This window comes from Notothenia rossii (assembly GCF_949606895.1).
Source record: "Notothenia rossii genome assembly, chromosome: 3".
Classification (NCBI taxonomy): domain Eukaryota; kingdom Metazoa; phylum Chordata; class Actinopteri; order Perciformes; family Nototheniidae; genus Notothenia; species Notothenia rossii.
In genome coordinates this window covers 42084544-42103877 of record NC_136901.1, presented here as the reverse complement: position 1 = coordinate 42103877, position 19334 = coordinate 42084544, and the positions used below count along the sequence as shown (strand labels likewise).

Below are 19334 nucleotides of genomic sequence, written 5' to 3'. Positions count from 1 at the left end.
TAAGTATTTCCATCAAACTTTATTTTTAGAAATGTACAAAATGAACATGTGTAAATATACATAAATACATCAGAGTGGTCCTCCCGTCATGTGTTGTCCATCGGATACGCCAGGAGTTTCCTGATCCGGCTGGACAGGCTTCCGACCTCCCCTTGACTGAAACGGGAGACATGGCGGGCGGGGCAACCACTTCCTCCTTTGAGGGCCTGTCAAATTGAGTGGACAGGTCCTTTGGGATGGAGATTGTGTTCATCTCCTCCACAAAGGGTGCTGGGTCCTCAAAGACTTCCTCAAACACCAGCCTCATCAGCTCACCCACGTACACTGAAAAATATAGCATTCATATAATAATGTATTATTTTATTTCATGTAACACTTTCATTGTACATATAATTCAGTGTGGCTATAATCATTTAAAATGTAAGTTATGTTTGTAATAAAAACACAAATATTTCACAACTTACTGCATGTAGGGTCCTTCTTTACAGGCTTAGCGGTACATTCTCCCCTCTTTGATTTTGGATAGGCCACTTCGAAGCTGTTGTGGCTTGCTCACGGTCAGCATTCTCATTGTGATGCATGGCTGCTAGACACAACCTATAGAATAGCAAAGTGAGACTTTGTGTTATGACAGAATAAAACCCTCATGCCACCAAACAGTGACTGTGTTCTGGGGTCAAAGCGCAGAATCAAGCTGTGGAAGGACTCCAGGGACGAGGTCTGGTAGTGATGGCTTAGCTTTCTCACATCTTTTAGAACTCTCTTGTTGTTGAGTATTCTTTCAACTTTGGCGAGTGTTATTGACCCTAGAGTAAAATTACAAAAACATCACCAGCCCATTAGAACATTACAACAATGTTATATTTACATTCAATATTGTTGATCTTATGAAGGAAGTGTTTTTACATTTTCACTTGCTATTTCCAATTGTTTTATAAATATTGAACGTACCAGGTTTTAGCCATTTATTTGCATCGCTTGAGGCTCTTTCAGGATGTGAACACTTGGGGAATAGGGGGTCGTCATGTACGTGAATGTTTTGTAGGTGGTTGACGACTGACGTCCACCTTGCCACCTTCTCCGGCCCCGAGGTTGTGCTCGTCGCACTCCAGTATACATGTTTTTTGATGCTGCGCAGCCACTTCTTCAACACCTTGCAGTCCTTGTTCTGTGAAACTTTCAAAATGTTCTTGGACAAAAAAAAAAAGCACAAGTGAATATTCAAGCCATAGTGTGGAAATGACATGCTGTGATGGACAACATTGACGGTTCAAGGGCGTGGTGGAAATTCCATACTGAATATCATTAACCATAACATGCATATGATAATTGCATGACAATGGTCAGTGCCACACCCTGAAAACATTTCATTGCCAGGAAACCTCCATACATATTCATACACACACATCACTGTACATTCCCATTCTAAAGAGTACTCGCATTATCCTAAGATTAGTGAGTGACATTTAATTTACAACGACAAAAGGTGCTGTGATCAAGTGGTCTGGCAGACAGTTTACAATAACAGAGTAAAGAGCAGATCAGAGGGCCAAATTGTAGGGGATATCATTTATGTATCCAGACATTATGTCACGTCCGCTGCAGATTAGAAGCTCAGGATAAATTGTAATATTAAAACAAAGGAATATCTTAACAAAGGACAGAGTCTCTGAGATAAATAACTTTTTCAAAGTGACACACATCATAGAACTGTTCTAAGTTGCTTTCCCTCAGAAACTTCTGGATCTGTGGATGACGGTCAGTCACGATGTACTCGACCGCCAAATCGTTTGACTCCAGACGATCCAGGCATCTTTTGAGTCCCTCCTTTTCCATGTGGTAACTACCACCTACTTCATTGCTCTGTTGGTGGATAAGATATCGGGCATACATACACTGAAACATGCATCAACAGCCAGCCAGCCTAAAAGCATAGCACCCAGAAAGAGAATCACACCTGAACAAGCTGGAAGTCCACAATGGTGTTGCTTCCCAGGTGCATGAGTGTGTAGCTCCCGAACTTGGCTGAGTGCCCTGAAGAAAATATAACACAGGAGGTTTCAAGGCTTTAACAGAATTCCAATGGATAAGACGAATTGTAATATACACCAGTAACTCTGGCACTAGACTGCTTCTGCTTACCTGGAGAGTCTGCTCTCATATCTCCTCCAGCTGTGACTTTTCCCCCCTGGTGGTGTAGTTGTTGGAAATAATGCAGCTGATCAGTCTTCCACTTGTGGATAATGGCAGGCTCCAGGTAATGCCTAGCATGCCTCCTGAAGGTCTCATACTGGAAGATCTCCAGCTGCATGGCTCTGCATATCTATGAATAAATAGAAAAACAGGAAACGTTTTTGAAAAAGTCCACTGCTGTCAATTTTCATATGCTATGGATGTTAGATGGTAAAATACCTTTTGTAGTTGGAAGAAGAAAGCACCAGTGAAGTATGTAGCAGCGGATAACTGTAAGTTACCAGCCGGGGTACTTCCGACGACGGGCTGGCTCTCCCATTGTCTGAAGTAACTGCAGTTTGGACCACGCTGTGTGAACGCCACAAAAGTCCGTCTTTGGACATCACAGTCTGTCTTACACACCGGACATGTTTTTCCAAACAGCTGTCCGAGGCAGCTTTAAAAAATAATGTACTTTGAGTCACTGTGCGTGGATCGTGTCTGAAGTCTAATGTAACAAAACAAAATTAACAATACATGTTAGATTTCAACTCTGAAAAACAGTGATAGTAATGTGTACCAAATATACCAAACTTACGATACGTCAGATTCTTCTGCAAGTACAGAATCATCAGGGTGGTAACTCGAATCCAGAGTCTGTTCAAATTCAGTCGAAGTCTCTCCTTGTTCTTCCTCCAACTCCAGTCGAGGTCTCAATCCTGGGCCCTTTATTGGTGTAGAGCAGTGGTCACCAACCTTTTTAAGCCCAAGATCACCGACCTCGGCCTAGGTGAAAGGCGAGATCTACCTATTGCAGAATTGAGTGAAAAAGACGGCCCAGACAGTGCTTCCAATTTGAGGCCTTTTATATAGGTTAATTGCATCTGAATTACTGTTACAATGAAGGCTCCATAATCAGCTCACAGCATATAGGCAGGGGTAAAGTTCTATGTGCGAGTGGGGGGCGGACCTCACCTCCTCTAGGGGGGTCCTCACCTCCTCTAGGTCCTCACCTCCTCTAGGGGGGTCCGGGGGGATGCTCCCCCGGGAAGATTCTTTTAAAATATTGAAGATGAAAGCATCAATCTGGTGCACTTTGAGAGCAACATGAAGAGATCTATGGATACCTCTCTCAGCACACATATGAAACAGAACTGTAAACAGATTTTCTTTTTCTTTATGGATATTTTACAAATCACTCTTCCTTTTAAACTGTATTCTAGTTTTACTGCCATATAGTATTTCATACCTGTGTTTTATTTATTCTCTTATTGTTTGTATAACTATAATTATCATATGAAGGTGTACCGCGGAAATAATCTTTTGAATAATTTGTGACAAAACCGTTCTAAACACTCCGAGACTCCTTTAGCTCACCTGAGCCCCTCAGTCTGACAGGAGAGGACTCTCCTCCAGCTTGTTGTGGAAACAGCTCCTTATGTCCGTTAGTGCAGCTAGCTAACCAGATGCTAACATCACGGTCCCCGCTAGCACCGGTCCCTCTCTCTCTATCACACTAAATGCGCTATTGCCACACACACACACACACACACACACACACACACACACACACACACACACACACACACACACACACACACACACACACACACACACACACACACACACACACACACACACACACACACACACACACACACACACACACACACACAAAGATTGCCGAGCTTGAATGACACAAGCACACGTGTATTTCCATGCAACTCTCTGATTGGTCTGGTGACTTGCGTCTGTTGCATTCGAGAACACGGGAAATTGCAGTCCTGCCGTCGTCTCTTGTGTCATGATGAGGTTCACCTAAAGCACGGTTAATGTATTATATTATTGAGGTGTCTCAAATTTACGTCAATCAAGTGGCACCTGCTAACGGGGTGGTGGATGATATGTTTACATCTAAAAACATATTTTTCAAACATTATTATTTTAATTTTATTTTTGTTTCTCTTTTTACTTTTTTTTGTTAACGGTCCGCGATCTACTCTCACCACACTCGCGATCGACCGGTCGATCGCGATCGACTGGTTGGTGACCACTGGTGTAGAGGCTAAGGGGAATTCTGGGTAAGTTTTTCTCACATTGCCCCAATCCGCTCTGTGACGTCACGTTTTCAAAATGTTGGAGATATGTGTTTTGGTATCTTGGTGTCTGCAGATGTTTTGTATCTGAGGGGAGAACGTGTTCTCATCATGAGGTTCTCCGCGCTGAACGGTCCTTTACGGTTTGCTCCAATCATAATAAATAAACACGCCATATCTAAACACCACAGGACTAAAGATCATATCAATTTATACTTTTAACACTTTTAGAAGAAGGCACTCTCAAGGTAGGAGAAAAAAAAAAACATTTTTATTACATTACATACTTTTTACATAATTTTACAAAATAAGACACTGACAGCGTTGGAGATATTTGGTCCTCTGCTTAGTTCCTGAGCGACGTCCATCATGCAGTTGTTACAGCATGATGGACACTTTGAGTCAGAGTTTGTCACATAAACACGACATTAAAAATACATATCTTGTGTAAATAAAAATATGTATTTAACCACTAAATATACCCTCAGTACATGCTGCAAATATATAACTTTAATCTTCATTTAAGTTAAAGCAAGTAAGCATTCACATACATACATTCATTCATACATGGGGGGGGGGGGGTGATGTTTACAGTGTAGGAGAGCAACTTAGCTAACGTGGCTAGTTAGCTAACGTCAGAAAACTGTAATTCAAGTAACGGCTAGTTTGATCCCGTTAGTAAGATAGAGATGAACATCTTTCGAGTGCTGGTAGATCCCTGTGAGTTAGTTAAAGACCGTAATGCACACACACGCTATATTGACTCTGATAACAATAAGTACAATAATAATAATAATACATTGGACTTTGATAGCGCTTTTCCTAACGCCCAAAGACGCTTTACATAAAATCAGAAACAGAAACGGTACAAAGAAAACAAAATGAGTCCAAGAGTACACGGTTCCGTCGCGTTGAAGCTTGCCGGTGGGCGTGTGACCAACAACCAATCACATTAATCTCCCGCCCCGGACACACAAGCACACAGTTTGATTGGCTAGAGCTTGTACTGGCATATGATTAGATTGGCTGGCGCTTCTGTCGACGCTTGAAAACTTGAACTTTTCTCAACTTTTGAAGCGAGCAACGGTGGCAAAGCTTCGCAACGGAACCACAATGCAGTTCGGCAACGCGTGACGTCACCCCATTCAAAGTGAATGGGACGCGTCTCCGTTGAAGCACGCAACGCTGCGGTGTGGACGTACCGTTACTCCTATAGCATTGCCGCTTTGTTTTCACGATCTGTTTGTGCCAGTTGTTTTTGTTTTGGGCTACTTTCTGCTGTCCTGATATTGACCAGGAGCTCAACCCACCATTTTGGAGCCAAGTAAAGACGTGTTATTGGCCCAATACGCTCGGCCCTCATCTGGAACAAGTAGAAAAAGATAAAGTCGACACAGGTCCTTTCAGTAATGCTTTGCGTTTCAAGATGTTGTTACCCCGGTCGGTCCACTTGTTTCCTGACGTGCTGCAGGTCTGTATCCCACATCTGATGCTCTTATCCCCACATTTTGAGCAGGGGAGGAAGGAGGTGATTTGGTTCCTGAGACCCTGCAGTCCGGCGGCTGGAGGGAAAAGAGAAATGTAAATAATAATAATTAAACTATGTCCCTCTAGAGACGTTCAGTCAGAATACAGTCAAGAAGCAACCACACATGTTTCCTTCTGACTTACATGTGGTCTCTGATATTTATGTTTCAGGAAACATCCACCAGCTCCAACAGCCACGACCACTAAGATGCAGATTGACAGAACCAACTGCCAAGACCTCCAATTGTGCTGACCAACTAAAACCCAAAGAGACAGTGTCTACAGTAACTGCAGCACAACAGACCGTCTTAAATAAACTCAAAAAGCTGAAACTCTTCACTTTGTTCTCTCCTTCTTACCTTTGACCTCAGTCTCTTGTTTTGGATCTGGAGTTTGGAGATTTCCCGGAAACTGTGTGGTCGTCAAAGTGTCATCAGAGATTGGTTCTGAAAAAGCAACAGTTGTAGTGATCTTTAGCCTTGTTGTTCTTTATAATGAATGATCATTAAACATGTGTACAAACCATGCTGGATAACACATTTTCTACACGGTGTGGAAGGGCTTGAAGAATGTGGACAAGTTTGCATCTTTTAAATTGACCAAAATAACGAATGACGTAATCAACATGGACTCCAGGATACTTTGCAACTTCTACAGGTGCACCATAGAGAGTATCCTGACGGAGCATCACGGCCTGGTACGGCAGCTGCACCGCCCTTAACCGTAAGGCTTTACAGAGGGTGGTGAAAACTGCACAGAACATCCCCAGGACGGAGCTGCCATCCATGGAGGACCTTTACTCCCAGCGGCTCAGGAAGAAAGCCCTCAGGATTACAATAGACCCCGTCACCCCAGCCACAAACTGTTCAGTCTGCTGCCGTCTGGCAGGCGTTACCGCAGCATCCGGACTAAAACCACCAGACTCAGGGACAGTTTCATCCCACAGGCAATAAGACTGCTAAACCAACACATCCTCACTCCCAGGTCGGCCTATGTTGACGTTATGTCAAGTCCCCTGTGTCGGCTTTTTCCAATGCAAGGGGGCGGCCCTTAGCGTACATTTTGAACTTTCCGGGATGTCCATAGGCTTCTATATAGCTCCCTAAACGTATGTTGTAGACGACTTGAGATCGCGAGCGAATGCTCTCCGCAGATCCATTCTCACAGCGTTTATCAACCTTTTTCTAACTCAATATCAAACCACACTTATTGTTTTTACTTCTTTATTTTAATTGAATCATGTAGGACTTTTGTTGCCGTCAGTTATGGAGAGAGTAGGGGCTCAGAATACTGAAATCTGTATTGTTTCATTGTTTTTTCCTTCTAATTTTGTATTCTTTTCTAAACCACACACTGTTATTTACTCAATAATAAACACATCATTATCCTTGTGTTTATTTATTTGTTTGATTAATAAACACAAGTTGGAGTCCGTCAGGACCGAGGGTCGGAGCAGCTGATAGTAGCCTAGTTGCTTTAGAGCATTTTACACCCGGAAGTAAGTATTCTCTCCGCTTCACTTGACAAACCCTGTGATAGTCCTCAAGCTCTGTGATTGGAGAGTGTGCTCCGAGGGTTACGCCGAGCGCCGAACAGCACTTGAAATGGGATGGAACCACGGCAGACTGTCCAAACTGGATTTGAACGGGTCCACTAGGGCTGTGCAATTTAATTGATCCTGCGATATATATCGATATTTTGTTTCCCGAGAAAGTATCGATATTTCAGCCGCGGGTATCGATACATTAACTCCCATTCAAATCCCCCGTGTTCCGCCTGGCACTCTGCTCGCTGCCCATTCCCCCCCGTTCGCTTTGCATGAAGAGCGGTTACGTCAGCCAGCCGAGCCGCTAGTGTCGCTGTAGAGCATTTCTAGATACACAGACGCCGGTGTCTTCTTCTCGCAGTGAATGCGAAGCGGTTCAGGAGAATGGCGGCAAACATTAACCACACTGGAGAGGGTCTTCTCTACCGCCGGAGATATCGGCCCAATCCCAAACCACTCCCTCGACGGAGTGAACTCCGTCTGGAGCCACACTCGCAGCTCAACGAGGCTCCCTCCTGTCAAATGGAGGGAGTAAATACAGCAGCAAACTTTGGGACGGCCTCCCCTCTCTCCGGCAGAAACAAGAAATGCCGTAACTGTATGTAACAACGGTTTCAAATCAACATCTCTTTGACAAAAAGTTTAAATTAATAACTCAAATAAAACTCCTAACATCTTTCATTGTGTTTCAAAGCTCTTTTAGTTTTAAACCTGATGTTTATAAGATTCTTAGTTTTTGCAACGGTCTGTAAATATACACAACTTTATAATAAAATGCACACATTTACCTTTTTCTAGACTAAACACAAGTATGATCCTAAGTTAAAACATATGAGGTTATCATGAGGTTGTTAACATCGTAGTTTATCAGTGGATGTTTGCTGGAACTACTTGTTAACAGCTTGACAGCAGCGGACACACACAGCGCGACTCCGGTCAGGTAGAGACCGGTCTCAAGTCAGCACCGCTGCAGACTCGCTGTTTGAGGGCTTGATAGCCCACTCCCCCTCCACACCGCTCCACACTCGTAGGCGGACCCTCCGCGTGAACGCGCAAACGGAGGGGTAGGGTGTAGGGGGCGGTTTGGGAATGGGCCATCGTCACTGCTCAGAGAAGTGCACTTCTCCCAGACCACGTTGATCAGATTATATTCCTGAACAAAAATCTGAAGAGAATGTAGATGCAGTTATGTAGAGAGGAGCCTTTCTGTTTAGTGTTTTTGGCTTAAATGTTACTCCTTTGGACTTCAATTATTGGCAGGTACATTTTACATTAAATGTTGTTCTTAGTGACTTGAATTATTGGCTACCTCATATTCTGTGTTAAGCTAAAAATACTGTAAAAGAATCTGTTCAGAACAGGCCACTTGCTGCACCTTTTAATTCTCCATTGTTAATTGTGATACTGCACTTTATGTACTTACGTTTCAAAGGCTTGTAAACTACAGTTGGCACTGTTTCAATAAATGAAACAAATTTTCTCACCACATCTTTTGAGTCATTTTGTCCAGCATTTGCAAGCTGTAGACTCTCTGTCTAGTCAGAGCCATATATTGTATAATTGATGCTTTCAGTTTTCAGTTGAATTAATTAAATCCAAGTCAATGGAACACTCACAAGATGTCACCAAAATCACACTGTCCCTTTAAAATCTTTCAGAAAAGGATGTAAGTGTATCGAATTATATCGAATCGTATCGAATCGTATCGTTGGCTGAATATCGTGATATATATCGTATCGTGAGCTCAATATCGTGTATCGTATCGTATCGTGAGATTAGTGTATCGTTACAGCCCTAGGGTCCACCCCGTCGCCCCCTCCCCCACCCCGTCCACAGAACTACACATGCTGGCTATTGTGTGTTTCGCAACAGGTTTAACTTCTATGGCACGTCTCTACTGGGAGTTGTAGTTTTAAAAGACGTTTTCGTATTTCCCATAATAAGAAGTTGCCAGTATTAAACTGTGTACATCCCTGGAGCTTTAGGGGATAGGAAACACTCACATTTAAAACATATCATTAATAAATGGGTGAAAATTGCTTGTGCCCATAATGGGCAGCATTAATATATACCCACATGCCAGCCCCTGCCGCGAGTTTTGATCGCTCAGTGATGATACTTACACCTCTAGAATCTGTGGAATCTCAGCTTGCTAGCTGATGTCTTGTTTGTGAAGATCCGATAAGTAATAAAGTATTTATACCTTGAGTTCTGTGCTAAGTGCGTTAGCATTTTTCCGCTCAGGGCTCATTTAGATGCTTCTTCTGAGACTTGTTTCGATAAAAATGGATCATATCGTCAGTTAGCTGAGTTTCTTCCCGTTAAGTGAGTATGACACATTCATAGTTTATTACATTTTAAGATGCCCTGAAACACAGTTTTGTGAAAAGAAAACCTGCAGGCCCCCTCCGGGTTTAACAGGTTAAAGAGCTGAAAAAAACAAAAAAGGTGCGTATTTAGAGAGTCTGAAAAAAAAGTGAGTATTTAGAGCAGGGGTGTCAAACTCAATTTCATTGTGGGCCACATTAGCCTTATGGTTGCACTCAAAGGGCCGGTTGTAACCATATAAATATACATATATAAATACATCATATATATGAAATAATGTATTATATTATATTATTGCCCCTGCATTGGATTTGTATTGGATAGGGTAATAACTTCATAACTTCTACGTCTGAAAGCAGAAGTCTAGGGCAAATCATTGCAAGTCTCTTCAGTGCGCATGTCACAAAACGAGATGCATTGTGGGACATGTAGTTTATGGGCAACCTGCTTCTGTAAGATAAGATAAAATAAAATAAGATGGAGCTTTATTAATCCCTGTGGGGAAATTCAGTAGTTTCTCAGTTTAACAGCAACAGGGTAAGATTGAAAAACAGGACAGCACAGATTCACACAGATTAATAAAATTAAGGATAAATCAAAGATAAAAAATATAAATAAGAAATAACTATAAAATAAGAAATTAATTAAAATGAACATAATAAAGTAGCATGTAACCGTATAATAAATGTATTATATTCTTTGCAAGCCCTTGCGGGCCACATAAAATGAAGTTGCGGGCCGCATTTGGCCCCCGGGCCTTGAGTTTGACACCCCTGATTTAGAGAGTCAACTGCTTGACTCTTTGAAAAAGAAAAAAGTGTGTATTTAGTCTGGGAAAAAAAGTGCAAACGTACCAAAGACTTCCAGCTTTATGGTGGTATCTAACGGCAGGTGTGGGATGATACATCTGTATCTCCCGTCATCAGAGGGCTTCAGGTTTCTGATCTGGAGGGAAAGGTTCCCGAGTTTCAGGCCGTCTGCGAACATCTCCGTCCTCCCAACGTACGACTGCATCGTCTGGGCCTCCTGATGCTGGTTTTCATGGTACAGGTGAACGTACCTGTAGGAGACAACATGCTGAGTTAGCCCCTGTTTATATGTTTATTTATTATTTATAACACCACACACACATCGGTAATTGATCGTTACCAGCAGTTGTGGTTGTGGTATTAAGGCACCTGGTGTATGTGGAGGTTAGTAGTGTGACAATGGGGGGAGCTTAGCTCTGAGATCTTTGGTTGACTGGATGATTCTGTTTGTTTATTGTTTGTTTATTTGCTTGGTTAAATATCCTGAAACTTTAAAGGTCTCCTATCATGCAGAATGCACTTTGTGATGTCTTTTATACATACATTTGTCTCCCCGGTGTGTAAGGAGACTCAGAAAACAAAACGCTCTCTCTTTTCCTTCTTTTCTTTTCAAGCTACTGACCCAGAATCAGCACTTTAGTAACAGGGCTGACATAGAGGGGGATGAGGCTAGAATGGGTTTGGTAATTTGAGCAAAACACTTTATAGACATGTTCTGTATTTATCTGTGACCTATAATATATAATTAAAAATAGTATAATAGGAGACCTTTAACTTTAGTACGGACTTTTATTATGTTTACACGTCATGACGAAGTGTAATTGAATGGTAATCTAGCCGCCACAGTACCAGTTTGGGTCCACAAGGATGTCGGGCCTCCACCACATCACAGTCAAATCCTCCATGTTGATCTGAGGCAGCACAACACACGGCAGGGTGACATCACCACCCAGAGGAGCCCTGATTGGCTCAGAGGAACCAATCAACTGAGGTCGACCTGTGAACACACACACACACACACACACACACACACACACACACACACACACACACACACACACACACACACACACACACACACACACACACACACACACACACACACACACACACACACACACACACACACACACACACACACACACACACACACACACACACACACACACACACACACACACACACACACACACACACCGTGTACTTCAGTAAAAGTAGAAGTACCAGAGTGTAGGAATACTCTGTTACAGTAAAAGTCCTGCATTCAAAATGTTCCTCAACTAAAAGTAGAAAAGTATTCTCATCAAAATATAGTGAAAGTAGCGACAGTAAAAGTAGTCATTGTGCAGATTGGTCCATTTCAGAATAATAGATATGATATGTTTTATAATGATTGATCATGAAAGTGTTCTCAAAGCTGGTAAAGGTGCAGCTAGTTTGAATGACTTTGTATATTGCAGGGTAGCTGGTGGATTTACTCCTGGTGGAACTAAAGTCTGATTTAAGAGTAAAGTACAAGTACCTCAAACGTGTGCTTAAGTACAGTACCTGCTGAGTACATGTACAGTACTTAGTTACTTTGCAACACCGCTGACAAAAGACACTGACTCTTCCTCTCTTTCTCCTAATGATCACATTACACTTGTTATCAGCATTTCCTCCAGCAGGGAGCAGCAACAGACCAACAGACCATTCAAACCTCTGTTAAACCAAAACAACATTTTTAGAGATAGATCATCTGTGTCCTCTGGATAATTACCTTTGTTTAAATGTGCAACAGAAAATAAATGAAAATGATTTATTTCTATGTAATTAGTTATCAAAGCTGGCGTTTAGCATCCTAATTCAGGTCAAACTGTGTCAACATGTTAAGCTTACTTTGGCTGAGTTAAGGAACTTTTTTCAGAAACGTCTATCATGCTAAAGAGGAAAAAGCTACATTAGAATCATCAATCATTACCTTCAGACTCCTCCATCCAGGGGACCAGGCTCAGAAACACAGCCAGAGCCAGGAGAGGCATTTTAAATCCAGGTACCAAGTGAACCATGGCGGATAAAAAGACATACAAATGATCAGGAACTCATTTATTTCTAAACTGCGTCTGGAGCCGTGCTTTGTACATTCCCTGTGATCAGGAAACACATGCAAATGCGACCGAACAACACCGGCGCATGCGCAGTGGTAAGGAAACCTACTTTCACTGAACACGAGTGCTTTGAAACCGAAAGTAAAGCTCGTGGGGATTCTTAAAGTGCAAATACTTAAAAAAATAAATAATTGCAAGACTTAGGTTTGATATAAATGCTAGAGTGTGTGTTTAATGTAGTTTATAATGTGTAAAGTGTTGGTGTGTGAGTCCGAAGACGACGCGGTGGTTGCGTAATAGCGAAGTGCGCAGTTAATATACCTCTCGTGAGGCGGGGGGGGGGGGTTGTCAGGTTTCAATTCAGTAAACCTTCTCATTGGTTACCTGAATTACATAGTGGGGGAAAGTACAGGCCTATAGGAATAGTATTAAGTGAGGTGATTTACTTCATTATCTTAATTGTAATACTTTATTGTCAAATAAAAGTCCTGCATTCAAAATGTTCCTCAAGTAAAAGAAGTAAAAGGAAAGTGTGAGGAAGGGGTTAGGAGGCCCGTGTGCTCCGTAGAGGAACCGCAGAGCCGAAGAACTTCTCGTTGGGACGACCGAGGAACGTACGACCTGCCGGGGTGAGAGCGATGTACTGTTGTTGTTGTTGTGGTTGTTGTTTAAAGGAGTGAGTGTTAAATCTATTTTTTCCGAAAATATGTTGTTATTTTTTTTACATAAAATCGTTTTTTTTTCAAAAACTTAAATCTCAAAAATCCTGGGATTTTGTTTACAGATAAAAAGTTATTTATATTAAACTGCATTTTTTCCTGAAAATCCCAGAATTTTCACTTCTTTTGATTCTGGGATTTAAATCAGAATTCTTTTTTTCTGATTTTTTTCCCCCTGAAAATCCCAGAATTCTCAGAGATTAAAGTCAAAATTCTGAGATTTTTTCTGAAAAAACAAACATTATTATCACCCTCTCTCTCTGCCCCCAAGGCTTCACCTCCTCCTGGGGTGAAGACAGCGACCAGTGAACCCTCTAATAATAATAATAATAATAATAATAATTAAAGCTGCGAGCACATGGGCGCGAGCGCCCATGTGACTCGGTTGGCGTGGGCTACCTACTGTCATGATTTAGGCCACTTTTGCCCGTCTTTTGCCCTGTTTTGTGTGGCGTTGTTGTCTGTTTTTGTCACGTTGCGAGTTTGTTGCGTTGCGTTGCGAGTTTTTGTCGCGTTGCGAGCGACTAAATTGATCCTACCGATATCAATCATGCGAGTTGCAGTCACGTGGGCTTTGCCCACGTGACTGGCTCACTGGGCTCACTGGGCTCACGCGGCCTATCACCCGTCATGATTTCCGAACCCATTCTGTGCTTTTGCCGGTAGTTTTCCCTGTTTTGTGTGTGTTTCGCAGGTTTATCGGTCGCTGCGCGACCGATTTCAATAGGGTCTTCGCCGACCTAGGTCTCAGACCCTAATAATAATAATTAAAGCTGCGAGCAGCGTTGAGCGGGTCTTCGACGCTCCGCAGGCTGTTGTCCGCACGTCGACGTCAGGCAGATGTCTCGAGGACTCGGCCGTTGGCAAACGTGGGAAGTTTCAGGCAGATCGGACAACGTACACAGGAGTTACAGCAGTATCACAAACATTGTGTTTGATGGGGAGTGATCTGTCGCCATGGCAACGGAATTTGATGACACCCCATAATACGCCTAGATGTGTTGAGGGCTGCATCGTTATCAAACCTGTGAAGTTTTGGGCCGTTTGGAGCAAGTTAACTGGAGTTATGAGAAAACCGTGTTTCACGGCGACCATTGAGTTACCATAGCAACGACATTTGACGAAATCTCAAAACTGACACATATATGTCTCGAGGGGTTGACCGTTAGCACACATGTGAAATTTGAACACTTTTTGAACATTTATACAGGAGTTTTAGCAATATCGTGCTTAACGGCGAGGGATGCGTTGCCATGGCAACAGCTTTTGAGGAAAACTCACTATTGTCACATTGAGGTGTTGAGGGCCGGACCATTAACTGTGATCTGAAGTCTGGTGCCGTTTGGACCATTTTCCATTGAGTTAAGACAACATTGGGTTTTATGGAGGGGGATGCGTTGCCATGGAAACGGTAAATGATGACATCCCATAATTGGCATAGAGCTGTTTAGGGCCTGACCATCACCCATCATATGAAGTCTGGTGGCGTTTGGACGATTTTCCATTGAATTACGACAACATAGAGTTGTATGGCGAGGGATGCGTTGCCATGGAAACGGCATACGATGACATCCCATAATTGGCATAGAGCTGTTTAGGGCCTGACCATCACCCATCATATGAAGTCTGGTGCCGTTTGGACGATTTTCCATTGAGTTAACAGAACATCGTGTTTTTTGGCGAGGGATTCGTTGCCATGGAAACGGCATACGATGAGATCTCAGATTTCATGTAGAGCTGTTGAGGCATTCACCGGTGATATAAAAGTGAAGATTGGGGGACGATGGGACCGTGTCCATTGGAGTTACAGCGACACCGTGTGTTATGGCGAGGGATCCGTTGCCATGGTAACGCCATATTAAGTAACATCGGATTTGACGTAGAGCTGTTCAGGGCCGCAGTGTTAATCATCATGTGAATTTTGGTGGCGTTCTGAGCATGTCAGTTTGAATTATGACATCATCGTGTTCCATGGCGAGGGATGGCCTAGCATCGAGCGAACGCGAACTTTGGCGCCAAATCACGGCTGCGCCGTGCGAAAGGAAAATAAGTTCCGTGATAACTTTAGATCGCCCATTTGTCGAGAAGCTACCCGACGAATTTGGAGTCGTACGGATAAAGTCCCTAGGAGGAGTTCGTTAAAGTGCGGAGGACGAAAAACGCGATAAATCGCGTTTTTCCAACGCCAAATTCAAAATGGCCGACTTGCTGTACGTTATTTTATACCCCTCCAAGAGGCTTTTTTGCTCGTCTCCGCACCCTAGATATGCGTAGCGAGTTTCGTTGGTTTACGTGAAAGTTAAAGTAGGGGGAGTTAACATTAAAAACGGAAGTGGGCGTGGTCTACGCAATTTTTTACAAAAAGTTACGGTACCAATTACACATCGCTATTTTCACGACTTCTGATGCGCATGCGAAATTTGGTGAGTTTTCACATATGTTGCGGGGGTCAAAAGTGCGCGCAATGTATTCAAATAATAATCAGAAGAATAATAATAATAATCATAATCGGACCGATATCAATCATGTTTATGGACGGCCTAGGATGGCCGAGTCATACGGTACGTCCACACGGCAGCGTCAATGCTTCAACGGAGACATTTCCCATTCACTTTGAATGGGAAGACGTCACGCTTTGCCAAACTGCATTGTGGTTCCGTTGCGTCGCGTTGCTCGCTTCAAAAGTTGAGAAAAGTTCGACTTTTCAAGCTTCGACGGAAGTGCCAGCCAATCAAATCATATGCCAGTACAAACACTAGCCAATCACACCGCGTGCTTGTGTGTCTGGGGCAGGAGATTCATGTGATTGGTTGTTGGTCGCACACCAGACACGCCCACTGGCAAGCTTCAACGCGACGCTGCCGTGTGGACGTAACGATTTATTATTTAAAGTTTTACGTCCGATTCGCTCCTTTTTTCCTCGCTGTACACAGCTCCAGTTTGGGCATTGGCCTGTCATCAAATTTCACTTTTAGTTGCTGCTGCCTGTAGCGGAAGTTTAGTAAAATTATTTTTGATGAAATACTCCAAATCTCCACCCTCCATAATTGCACTTGCTTCAGTTGCTTGCTACTTTTTAAGGGCGGGGATGACAGTTACAGTACGAACTGAAGTTTCTGCTTGGTCATCTGATTGGTCAATCCCTCAATTTCTTTTCACCAAGGGAAGCCAATTTCGGCTAGCCTCCTCTCGCAACAGAGAGTGCAATCTACTGTTTCACCATAACAGCTGTTTCACTCTTTGTAACATACTCAATGAGAATGGGGGAGAGATGGGCCGGCAGAATAATTACCGAAACTAAACGAAGTGTTTTTATTTATTTATTAAAATTATAACTACAATCCAAAAAAAACAAGGAAGCCTGGCTTCCCTTGGCCTCCAGGAGAAAACGCCACTGAGTTCAAGGGATAATTCTCACCCACCTCTTGCTCTTGCCCTGCACTTGTATTTGCCAGTTGAGCTGGTTCTTCCAGCAGCTCCACTCTCTGTCCCTCATCATGAACGCAGGAGGCTGGCTGTATATCTGAACTCGCGCCCTCATCAACCTCTTCATCATCTTGCACTTGTTCTAAGCTGCTGCTGATAGTGCTTGTAACAGCGCTGCTGCCAAAAAGGTCTGTCAATTTGCGACATGTATATGCTTCACCTGCGAGTGACTTCACCTTTTTTCTTTTCTTGCCTTCTTGGCCCCACCTTTTTCTTTTAGTTTTCTTTGATTTGTATCCATGTTTTTTCATCCTCCCTGTCTGCCGCGGCGTCTAATCCCTTCTCTTCGTGTGGCCGGTCTTTTTTCTTCTTCGTGTGATTATCTGATAAATAAGAACCACACAACTGCATTAGCGGCCGCTGTCGCCGTCAGCGCAACTTAAATGATGACGTTAAACAATTTTAAAAATATTTTTAAAGGGCCGGCCCGGCCGGTCGTCAAGGGTCTATGGTTCTCCAGATTCTACAGATTGCCAGTCCGCTCCTGTATCTGAGGGGAGAACGTGTTCTCATCACCAGGGTGCGAACTGGAGGGGAGCAGGGGGAGCTATAGCTCCCCTAGTGGTGACATGAGCTCCCCTGGGAACATGGTTTGTGAAATTTGGGGGGAGCTCTCTAAAATACTGATATGATGACCAAATAAATTCCATTTTGAGCATGTTTTTTTTTTCAAAGGTTTAAAATAAGTGAAATAAAATTATATTTAGAGTTTATGATTCATGAAAAAAGTGTCGCCTGCTTGCACGCTGCTCGCAGCTCCACCCACTACCCACTCACTCACAAGCTCGTTTAGTTAGCACTGCATGTTTACCAGGCATTGTTGCTGCTGCTGACATGTCGAAAAGAAAAAAACAACTTACCTCGGGCAATTTCTTTAAAAAGACGGCCAAACAACCTGATCAAGAAGACCAACCGAATGTAGCTGGTGGTAGCACATCGTACGTTGTGACTGCTGCTACATCAGAACCGAGAGAGGAGGGAGCTAACGTCAGTGCTGGTGCTAACTTGACAGCTAACGTTAACTTGGGGGCTGAAGAGACACAAGAAGACGAGCCAAGAGAAGCTAACTTGATGACTACAACTACCATAGTAGAGGTCGAAGGAGATGTGGAAGAAGATGATGATGCTGATGATGACCACCCCACCTGTTCTTCCTCTTCCTCCCTGCCTGCTGCCTGAGATGGGGGGGGGGCGAAGTTGCTGCGGTGGTCCCGCGGCCGCCGGCTGGCTGGACCAGCCAACAGTGGAGTGAGTGGATCACACGCCTCCCATGGCTGTTTTCCAAGGATGGATGCATAGGCTGTACTCTTTGCAGGGATGCTAAAAGCCTTCTCCTCAGTAGGGCTACTGATAAAGGTGGAGCGCACTTATCAGAAGAATGGATGAACGGGGACGTAACCAGTAAAACAAAGAACAACTTGCATAAGAAAATCTACAAGCATCGGGATAGTGTGGCGCTCAACAGGGCAGTTGAACTGGCAGAAACAAGAAAACAAGCAATACTGCCGAACCAGATTCTCGCAATCAACGCAAAGTTGTGAGAGGAAACGTCCAATGCTTTCAGATCCGCCTATATGATAGCAAAGGAAAGGATGGCATTAAAAAAACTCCCACCTGTCATGCAGCTCCAAGAGATCAATGGGGCAAAGGTAGGCGCTGTACACAGATCCGACAAATCCTGTGCTGAGATTATCGGCCACATTGCACTCGAAATGCAGAAACAGATTGTTTTTAATGTTAAAAAGGCCCGGTCAAAAATAAGCATAACTATCGATGAGAGCACTGTGCACGGACGTGCATATATGATTGTATATGTGAGATGTGACATGACAGGAAAGGGAGATGTGGATAATGTCTTTTTAGACCTCAAGGAGTTAGCCCAGGGAACAGACGCCGAGTCCATCTACAACAGCCTGAGAGAGGCTCTACGTGACGCAGGTTTTGATGACGAGTCTTTGTTTATCAATCTCATCAGCATAGCCACTGACGGCGCGTCTGTCCTCACTGGCAAACACAGTGGGGTCATTGCTCGGCTAAAACAGGACTTCCCCAAAATCCAGTCTATACATTGTGTTTGCCACCGGCTAGAATTGGCAGTCCATGACTCTCTAAAACTTGTTGCTGGATGTAACCACTTTGAGATTTTCGTTTCAAAGTTGTACACTTTGTACAATCAGTCCGCAAAGAATGTGAGACTCCTGGAGGAGGCAGCAGCGGAGTTGAATATGCAGCTTTTAAAAATCGGGCAGATTTTTACCATCAGGTGGGTGTCAAGCAGTTTTAGAACTGTTAAAGCCGTCTGGAACAACTACCCTACTTTAGCAAGCCACTTTAAAGTCGCAAGTGAGGATCCATCTCGTAATGACACTGAAAGGAAGAAATTCCTTGGGCTCCATAAACAACTCTCAAACGCTGGATTTGTAGCCGATCTGGCTTGCATGAAAGACATGCTTCGTGAGTTGCAGGCCCTGTCACTAAGGTTGCAGCAAAGGGACATAGATATAGTGAGCGCTAATTGTCAGATTCAGCAGTGCATCGATGTACTTTCTGCTATGAAAGAGTGT

At 43.4% G+C, this 19334-nt stretch overlaps 1 protein-coding gene across 2 annotated transcripts; it reads right to left on the bottom strand.

Annotated features, from left to right (window-relative positions):
- On the bottom strand, positions 1-12650 carry LOC307033695 (uncharacterized protein). 2 transcript variants are annotated; one of them, XM_079672235.1, is made up of 14 exons: positions 12439-12650; positions 11328-11475; positions 10524-10729; positions 6155-6241; positions 5940-6052; positions 5705-5830; positions 2771-2898; positions 2413-2629; positions 2143-2323; positions 1958-2034; positions 952-1189; positions 748-806; positions 465-597; positions 1-324 (listed from the first exon to the last, which is right to left on the bottom strand). In XM_079672235.1, the coding sequence occupies exons 1-13, from the start codon at positions 12524-12526 to the stop codon at positions 568-570; spliced, it is 1698 nt and encodes a 565-aa protein (XP_079528361.1). In that variant the 5' UTR covers positions 12527-12650; the 3' UTR covers positions 1-324; positions 465-567. The 2 variants fall into 2 exon arrangements, with proteins under 2 accessions (XP_079528361.1, XP_079528360.1); XM_079672234.1 differs by having other exon boundaries at positions 309-324; positions 465-806.
- Positions 12651-19334: the final 6684 nt, after the last annotated feature.

Coding starts and splice junctions, on each gene's coding strand:
- LOC307033695 (XM_079672234.1), bottom strand. CDS start 12,526: ATGGTTCACTTGGTACCTGGATTTAAAATGCCTCTCCTGGCTCTGGCT. Junction 6,053..6,154: donor ACAAGAGACTGAGGTCAAAG/GTAAGAAGGAGA, acceptor TTTGGGTTTTAG/TTGGTCAGCACAATTGGAGG. Junction 807..951: donor AAATAAATGGCTAAAACCTG/GTACGTTCAATA, acceptor ATTTTACTCTAG/GGTCAATAACACTCGCCAAA.